Source organism: Macrobrachium nipponense, chromosome 8 (genome assembly GCF_015104395.2).
Source record: "Macrobrachium nipponense isolate FS-2020 chromosome 8, ASM1510439v2, whole genome shotgun sequence".
In the NCBI taxonomy this organism is placed as follows: Eukaryota; Metazoa; Arthropoda; class Malacostraca; order Decapoda; family Palaemonidae; genus Macrobrachium; species Macrobrachium nipponense.
In genome coordinates, this window is record NC_087203.1 from 108,475,157 (window position 1) to 108,484,999 (window position 9,843).

The window sequence follows — 9,843 nt, forward strand, 5'->3', positions numbered from 1 at the left end:
TTAGGTTTGTGCATAGCTTTCTGTGCGGAATTCTCACCAGTTGATTAATTGTTATTGTTTATTATTATCAATCATTATTAAGCAACACTCATGGACGACTTGAAATGCCCTCTGACAGAATTATAAGTCTTTGCACTCATGAAGATGGATTTATCTCTTATCAACACTGGACAAACACTATTTAATTCGTCAGTTATACTCTCAAAGTCCTTCACAAAAAAGGGGGGGAAGGTAATTTTATCTATATCAGAACTAGTAAAGCTTTTTTAAAAGTTCTCGTGCCAATCGTATCACAAGATTTTAATTCTAGTGAGCTTTCGATGAAAAGGAGATCGAAACGGAGTGGTAATTTTGGTAATTATAAAAATAGTGCATAAACAAAAGCCGCTACTGAAAGCATTTACAATGAGCGTAACATCAGGACGAACAGAAATTTGGAGACATTTTTGAGAAAAAAAAATCAAGAGTAAAAGAACACAGCCAATATACGTACACAAATCATATAAAAGGTGGGACCTTGTCTACGGGTTGCTCTAGGAGCAAGAGCCCTTGTTAGCATAAGGCCACCTTAATCTCAAACAACAACAAGAGGGACCGAAAAAAATAACTTACAAAAGTGTTGCTTCTCTGACACATTAAAGAATCACGATTAACTTCCACTCCTACTTCCGATAAACACAATGTAAGAAAGAACACAAACGCTGTATACATTTTATACTGAAATCAATAACTGATGATAACACTCTTGTATAATTTATCAAAATATTTGCGCACGACTTACGTTGTTTTAATATTCAGGGTACGGAATAGTAACTAACAATTTCATTTACGTCAGTGAAACTTTGAGGGGACTACTAATGAAATATGGGGATAAAAAGTTTAATATCACAGTCCCATCCATGAGAAACGAGATTTCCTTTAAATGTATGGAAATGATACAACAGAACGTATATAAAAAAAATACGTGATGGATTATCTAGGAGAGAAAGTCAATAAAGATGTGTATATTCTTTTGCACGTGAATAAATATATTGTGAACCATCATTAATTTTCAAGTACAATTTACATACTTTGAATAGAGCTCACAATGACCGAGAAATTAATAAATAAAATTCATTTTGCTGATTCGTATGGAATGAAGGTAATTACTTCGATAATACTGAGAGGAAAAGCAATATCGTACTTTTTCATAAACCCTGTTCCTTCGGGTAATCACATTGTTAAACAATTATTACCTATGAATGAAATGATAGACGTATTCAAAGAGTTACAGGAATTATGTAAGAATGAGTGTGTGTATATGTGTGTGTGTTTGCGAGCTTTTCTATGCGATCTTGCACAGAAAGACAGATAACTGTAATCACACGATTATCATCTACTCTAACCTATGCGATGCACCTGACTAGATTAAAATGCCGTTCAGGAAAGGCACTTACGATATCCATTTCATGATTAATTCAAAATAACTTCTTTCTTTAATTAAGCACCATGCGCCATCAGCATTTTGTTACCTCAACTTACAGACTTGGTAGGGATAATACTTTATAAAAAAAATTCCTAAGTCATTTCTCGATAAAGACGACATTAAAAAAAAAATTCTCGATAAAGACGGCATTCAAAAAAATAATAATCATTAAAAAAGACAAATCTAATGGGTTTCTTATAAATATATAAATACCAAAAAACATTTTTAGGACACTTTCATATTAAGAATGCACGCATACATTTACCCGCATGCGAATAGCATATTTTAATATTAACTTTCGTTAAAAAAAAAATCGAAAAAAAAGAAAAAAAATCTGATGGGTTTCTTATAAATATTTATATACTGATAAACATTTTTTGGACATCATATTAGGAATGTGCGCATACGTTTACCCGCATAGAGCATATTTTAATATGAACTTTCGTAAAAATAAAAACATTCGAAAAAAAAAAAAAATCAAAACTTCCAGCCGTAAGTGATTAGTTCCAGATCGAGGTTATCTTGGCGGAACTTGACCTTCAGAGCCTCAAGGTCGGCCAGGCGCTCCTTCGGCAGCATCTTGAAGGCGAGGCGGTGGAGATTGGGACAGGAATCAACCAGCTCCTCGATGGCAGCGTCCGTAACTCGGGCGGCTCCGGATATTCTCAAGTCTTCCACCTACAGAGAACGAGAGGGGGGGTGTGAGGTGAGAGTCGGAGTGGAAACTGGTCACGTGTGCTGAATGCTAGTCGTCTTGAAGCTTCTGTTCACGCAACTTGCCAGAGATATCTTTTAATTTATAATGGAACTTGCCAGATATATCTTTAATTTATAATAAGTGTATGCTGTCACTGTCCAATTATTGTTATTTTTGTTTTTTAAATGCGGATAAATTCCCAAAATTATCAACCTTACGAACGTTAAGCAAGTAAGAGAGAAAATAAAGTTAAGTATGTCTTAGTTTAACCAGACAACTGAGCTAACGGGCTGGCCCGAGTGATTAGTTTTTTTTTTTTTTTTTTTTTTTTTTATATATACATGGCTAGGAACCAATTGGTTACTTAGCAACGGGACCTGCAGCTTATTGTGGGATCCGAAACACAATATATCGAGAAATGAATTTCTAATCAACAGAAATAAATTCCTCTGGTTCCGCATTGGCAGCAGCTGGGAGCGAACTCGGGCTACCAGATTGAGAGGCGAGTACGCAACAAACTCGTCCAGTGTGGAACTACTAAATGTAAGCGAGAAAGGGTATTGTATCAACTAAGCCTAAACAATTCTATATTAACGCAAATAGTCGCTACTATATTCGCGACATTTACCTGTTTCAAAGCGCCTTTAGTAATGGCCTCCGACAAGTGCTGATCCAAGAGGTCCGTGCAGGAGCCGAGGCTGATGGAGGAAGCCAAGGCGGCCCAGACAATCGCCCAAACCGCTACATCAGCTTCTATCACATAGTTCCGCGTCAGGGGCGTGATTAAGCTTAAGTTTTCTATCCTTGACGCTGGCACATCAGGCAGGGGATACGGCAGTGTTGGAATGACACCCTCCAGTTTCAGAAAAGTGAGCGAGGGGAAAGTTTGAGCTACAATTGAGAGAGAAACTTGGCGGGGTTCCAGGACAGACAGGTGAAGGCAGGTGAGCTGCCGAGTGACGTCCGTGGGGCTGCGAGGTAACAAGACGTCGGAGTCCGGCAGGAACTGAAGCAGAGTGAGGGCGGTGATAGACGGCAGCTTTTCCATCACTTCGGCGACGCCCACGGGATGCGGAGGCCGCCTGGCCACTAGGGAACTCAAATTCGGGCAAACTGCAGCCACTGATTCGAGGGGAGGCAAGGCTGCCTCCGCCAGCAACAGCTGACTGAGGGAAAGCTTGTTCTGCCTCCCACTTCTGACTACTATGTCTAAGGCCTCCCCGGCCCACTGGCAAGTCAGGGCGACGATGCCGTGGCAGACGCTGAGCAGAGTCACGCAGCCTCTCGTAGTGACGTCTGTGCCCCAGAGATTAACGGTGTTTAGGGTTCCACCTGGGTGCTTTATAGCTTCCCCCTCTTGGTGTTTACCGCTTCCAGCCACGAGTTCCTTCATGGTCCTTGTGTCATCGCTGAGGCCAACAAGGGCACGCACGCCTTTATCAGTCACCCCTTTAGAGTAAGAAATATCTAGACTCTGAAGGGGCGGCGAAGCCAAAGAAAGAGCAGCCAGGTGTCCATCCGTGGCGACGGGCGTGAGCGTCAGAGATGTCAGCAAGGGCATTCCCTTGAGGGCGTTGCACAGAAGGCCTCCGATGGTAGCCCTGGGCCCGAAGCTGAGAGACAGCGTCGTAATCTGAGAGGGATGTTCATCCAGGGTCTCGAGCAATGCTTCTATGAGAGTTGGATGTTCGAGGTGGACCTCCAGCCGGCTGATGCCACTCGTGACTGCTGCCACTGCGAGGCGTGCCACCACTGCCTCCCGAAGGCCCGAGGCACCTTGGTTTAGGGCGGCCGCCAACAGGGCAGGTGGGGCTGGCAAGGGGGCTCGTACTCCCTCGCCCCGTTTTACAGCTGCGTTTAGTGCTTTCAGCCATGCGTAGAGCGCACTTGTTTGCAAGCGTTCCGGAGGGCGAACTCCTACCATACTGAAAGCAAGGAAATTAGTATTTTCAGGCAAATGTTGCCTGAATTCTGTCTTTGTGTTCCGTTTGATTTCAATAATAAAACGGAACAAAACTGTATAAACATAGCTCTTTTGACTTGGAAGTTATTCAAAATACTAGATAAACCAAACACAATCAGCCTCTCTCTCCTCCTCTCTCTCTCTCTCTCTCTCTCTCTCTCTCTCTCTCTCTCTCTCTCCACATGCCTCCCCCTCCCTTTCTCTCTCTCTCCAACTCAACCCCTACACGCCCCCATCCATCTCTCTCTCTCCAACCCATCCTCTACACGCCCCCATTTCTCTCTCTCATTTACACATTGAAGATAGTGCACTACGCACTACTGGATTTATACAGTCATGCAAACACACACATACACACACACACACAAGCTGTGTAAATAAAACTGTACATGAATACTACGAGTATATCAAGTGAAATACACTACTCATGTTGTATTTGTCTTTTTCTCTAATTACCACTGGAAGTAGTTTGTAACCTTTCTACATTTATATAGTAATCGTTTTACACCTAAAGCCGATGACATGGTACAATAACACAATGGGTTACATTTTCCATTTAATGGGTACTTAGGGTGTGCTTTCATGTCAGTAACCAGATTCCCAGATTAAATACCGCAAAACAGTGGTTTGCTGAGTTATAACTAGATATAAAAATAGCACCAGGAAATGGATGTCAGTAGTTCAGAAACCTAAAGGCTCGGAAATCTATGAATTGTTTACGTGATTTTTTTGCACTTTTATAATTTCATTAAAAAGAGATTCACATCTTTAAACAACAGAATCAACTTTCGCTACTCATTAAAATCGGACGTCAAATATTGATACCCCATTTTCACTGAGCACTACGAATTTAACACATAATACACTCAACATATGGCAGGTCAGTTCCGAACGCACTGTAGCCAATTTACGAAAAGTTCTCCCTTGTCAGCGCTTGCAGATCGCAACGTTATTTGCTAAAGCCAGCACCATCCACTAACACGACCGTTTCTATTACCTATAAAGTCCTACTAACGAATTTTCTTCTCGTTTTCATGATTTGACTTCGGGAAGCGCAACGATCCCGTATCTACACATGGCAGTCGTCGAGTGTAAACAGAAATCAGCTGTTCGGAGCAGACGACGACCACCCAAAATCAATAAAGCCAACCACAGAAAACGACGGTGAGCGTAGACTCAAGTAAATATCTGCTCACTTGTTTGGCTTCATAACTGGTCGTCGTTGAATGGTACAGTGAGCCTAGTGATTTTAGTTTCTTGTATTATAAAATATATAGTAAAATATATTACACCGTTTACTATAATAATAATAATAATAATTTTTTTTTGTCTATCACAGTCCCCCAATTCGACTGGGTGGTATTTACATTGTAGAATTCCGGGTTGCATCCTGCCTCCTTAGGAGTCCATCTCTTTTCTTACTATGTGCGCCGTTTCTAGGATCACACTCTTCTGCATGAGTTCTGGAGCTACTTCAGCCTCTAGTTTTTCTAGATTCCTTTTCAGGGATCTTGGGATCGTGCCTAGTGTTCCTAAGATTATGGGTACAATTTCCACTGGCATATTCCATATCCTTCTTATTTCTATTTTCAGGACTTGATACTTATCCATTTTTCCCCCTCTTTCTCTTCAACTCTGGTGTCCCATGGTATTGCAACATCAATGAGTGATACTTTCTTCTTGATTTTGTAAATCAACGTCACGTCTGGTCTATTTGCACGTATCACCCAATCTGTTCTGATACCATAGTCCCAGAGGATCTTTACCTGATCGTTTTCTATCATTCCCTCAGGTTGGTGCTCGTACCACTTATTACTGCAAGGTAGCTGATGTTTCTTGCACAGGCTCCAGTGGAGGGCTTTTGCTACTGAATCATGCCTCTTTTTGTACTGGTTCTGAGTGCTGGACATTCGCTTGCTATGTGGTTTGTGGTTTCATTTTTCGTATTGGACTTCCTACATATGGGAGAGACGTTATTTCCATCTATCGTTCTTTGAACATATCTGGTTCTTAGGGCCTGATCTTGTGCCGCTGTTATCATTCCTTCAGTTTCCTTCTTTAGCTCTCCCCTCTGTAGCCATTGCCATGTGTCATCGCTGGCTAGTTCTTTAGTCTTTCTCTATGTATTGTCCGTGCATTGGTTTGTTGTGCCAGTCCTCTGTTCCGTTTGTCATTCTCCTGTCTCTGTATATTTCTGGGTTTTCGTCTACCTTTATCTGTCCTTCTTCCCATGCACTGTTGAGCCACTCGTCGTCACTGGTTTTCAGATATTGCCCCAGTGCTCTGTTCTCGATGTTGACGCAGTCCTCTATACTTAGTATTATTATTATTATTTTTTTTTTTTTGCTCTATCACAGTCCTCTAATTCGACTGGGTGGTATTTATAGTGTGGGGTTCCGGGTTGCATCCTGCCTCCTTAGGAGTCCATCACTTTTCTTACTATGTGCGCCGTTTCTAGAATCACACTCTTCTGCATGAGTCCTGGAGCTACTTCAGCCTCTAGTTTTTCTAGGTTCCTTTTCAGGGATCTTGGGATCGTGCCCAGTGCTCCTATGATTATGGGTACAATTTCCACTGGCATATCCCATATCCTTCTTATTTCTATTTTCAGATCTTGATACTTAATCATTTTTTCCCCTCTCTTTCTCTTCAACTCTGGTGTCCCATGGTATTGCAACATCAATGAGTGATACTTTCTTCTTGACTTTGTCAATCAACGTCACGTCTGGTCTATTTGCACGTATCACCCTATCTGTTCTGATACCATAGTCCCAGAGGATCTTTACCTGATCGTTTTCTATCACTCCCTCAGGTTGGTGCTCGTACCACTTATTACTGCAAGGTAGCTGATGTTTCTTGCACAGGCTCCAGTGGAGGGCTTTTGCCACTGAATCATGCCTCTTTTTGTACTGGTTCTGAGTGCTGGACATTCGCTTGCTATGTGGTTTGTGGTTTCATTTTTCGTATTGGACTTCCTACATATGGGAGAGACGTTATTTCCATCTATCGTTCTTTGAACATATCTGGTTCTTAGGGCCTGATCTTGTGCCGCTGTTATCATTCCTTCAGTTTCCTTCTTGAGCTCTCCCCTCTGTAGCCATTGCCATGTGTCATCGCTGGCTAGTTCTTTAGTCTGTCTCATGTATTGTCCGTGCATTGGTTTGTTGCGCCAGTCCTCTGTTCTGTTTGCCATTGTCCTGTCTCTGTAGGTTTCTGGGTCTTCGTCTACTTTTATTAGTCCGTCTTCCCATGTACTCTTTAGCCACTCGTCTCCACTGGTTTTCAGATATTGCCCCAGTGCTCTGTTCTCGATGTTGACGCAGTCCACTATACTTAGTAGTCCTCTCCCTCCTTCCTTTCGTGTTATGTATAGTCTGTCCGTATTTGCTCTTGGGTGTAGTGCTTTGTGTATTGTAGTGTTTCCTGGTTTTCTTATCTATGCTGCGGAGTTCTGCCTTCGTCCATTCCACTGTTCCTGCGCTGTATCTGATTACTGGCACTGCCCATGTGTTTATGCTTTTATCATATTTCCGGCGTTGAGTTTTGACTTGAGTATCGCCTTGAGTCTCTGCATATATTCTTTCCTGATCGTGTCCTTAATCTCTTGGTGTTTTATATCCCCTTCTTCCATTATTCCCAGGTATTTGTATCCAGTCTCATCTATGTATTTGATGTTGCTCCCATCTGGTAGCTTTATCCCTTCAGTTCTCGTTACTTTGCTTTTTGTATATTGACTAAAGCTCATTTTTCTATTCCAAACTCCATCCTAATGTCCCCAGATACAATCCTTACAGTCTGGATTAGGGTATCTATTTCCTTGATGCTCTTCCCATACAGCTTAATGTCGTCCATGAACATCAGATGGTTGATTCTGTTGCCTCTTTTCTTGAGTTGGTACCCGGCATCCATCTTCTGTAGTACTTTTGTCATGGGAATCATGGCTACTACGAAGAGTAGTGGGGACAATGAGTCGCCCTGGAAGATCCCTCTCCTGATATTAGCCTCTGCTAGTCTTATTCCAGAGCTTGTAAGTATTGTATTCCAGTTGCGCATTGTATTTTTGAGGAAGCTGATGGTGTTTTCCTCGGCCCCATATATTTTCAGGCATTCTATTAGCCATGTGTGTGGTATCATTATTATTATTATTATTATTATTATTATTAGATTATTATTATTATTATTATTATTATAAATAGCGTAAGTAACAAAGTAAGATTCTTGATGCATATTTGAGATAGTCGAGTTCATACAAAAATCGTATATTATTCAGTATAGTAAAAAAAATCTTGCCTTGTAAATATTATACAAAAACATCTTCGTAAAACTAGTTTCGCAAGTAAATCATTATTATTGCATATGACTCAGTTCTTCGTAATAAAAACAGAAATTAGTGGATTAAATTTCAAGTGTCTTTTAAGTGTTATGACCAACAGCAGTAACAAAGATTTTTTTTTTTTTGCTTAAGTGGAGCTTTTTATAAACAAAAATAAAAACCTGTTTATGCATACACATATTTTTAATGGGCTGGGCTTGTCCACAAGGAGATAATGAACATTATACGTTGAAATGCTTTTCATTTGCGACAGTGACTGAACTAAATTGAAGAATCCGTTTAAAAGAACAAAGAGTTGGAGTTATCCAAACCCATCGGCGCTAAGCGACCATATTACCAAAAGATTCATTCCAGTAATATTTCAAAACGAAGGTAGAACGTCCAAGTACTTAATGACTTTTCTTTCACGTTTAAATATATTTTCTATTTTCTGTTCAACTACTTCGGACTGGTCGTGGCTGGCAGGCATCGAGAGCCCTGGCTAGCCTGGCTGCTAGCGATTCAACTGAAAAAAAAAAAATAAAAAGTTGCGAGTGAAATGCGTACGGTCAATACGTATCCTGGTCACATCGACGAGTGCTCTCCGCTGAGGGAGTCTGAATGTGCGTACAATGGTAATTTCTAAAACTTTGTGCGTAATGAAAGTGTATTTAAGAAGTTGTAAAATTGTCAACAGGTGGACGAAACCACTGGTCAGGATACTAAGATCAGAATTTCCTCAAGGATAAACAGCTTAAAATTTCCTGTTTTAAACCTCAAACAGTATAGAGACGTCCCCCAACCCCCCACCCCACCAAAAAAAAAAAAAGAATTCCTGTTTTAAACCTCAAACCATCAACTTCTTTCATCACGAGGTTTCACAAAAAAATCCTGTTTTAAACCTTAACCCGTCAGAGAAATAAACCAGTTTCACAACGGAGTTTTATTTTAAATCCTGGTTTAAACCTCAAGCCGTCAGAGAAATAAACCTCTTTCATCACGAGGTTTCACAAAAAAACTGTTTTAAACCTCAAACAGTCAGGGAAATAAACCAGTGATTTTACGAAGTTTCCCCCAAAAAAATCCTGTTTTAAACCTCAAGCCATCAGAGAAATAAACCTCTTTCATCACGAGGTTTCACCAAAAATAAATTCTTGTTTAAACCTCAAACAGTCAGAGAAATAAACCACTTTCAATACGGAAAAATAATAATAAAATTTAAAAATTAAATACTGATTTAACTAAAACCTCAAACCGTCGGAGAAACAAACCACTCTCATCACGGAGTTTCATCAATTCCTGATACAGCCCTCGAATTCTTGAGCGTCTCCTATATAACTATACACCTGCAAGCAACAGGTAGTCAAGTTGTAACGGAGGAAAGAGAGTAACTTATCAACGGAACA

General features: G+C 40.7%; 1 protein-coding gene across 2 annotated transcripts in view; it reads right to left on the minus strand.

The window, feature by feature from the left end:
- The window catches only part of LOC135222955 (uncharacterized), a 6,635-nt gene extending 1,420 nt beyond the window's left edge, over positions 1–5,215 (minus strand). The window contains exons 1-3 of one of the 2 annotated variants that reach the window (XM_064261419.1): positions 5,123–5,215; positions 2,791–4,087; positions 1–2,143 (exon numbers count right to left, since the gene is read on the minus strand). The exon at positions 1–2,143 is cut by the window's left edge and continues 1,420 nt beyond it. In XM_064261419.1, the coding sequence (XP_064117489.1) occupies positions 1,943–2,143; positions 2,791–4,086 (1,497 nt within the window). In that variant the 5' untranslated portion in view covers position 4,087; positions 5,123–5,215 and the 3' untranslated portion in view covers positions 1–1,942. Of the gene's footprint in view, positions 2,144–2,790; positions 4,269–5,122 lie in introns of those variants that run through there. The other variant, XM_064261420.1, reaches the window with a different exon arrangement.
- Between the last annotated feature and the right edge of the window lie 4,628 nt (positions 5,216–9,843).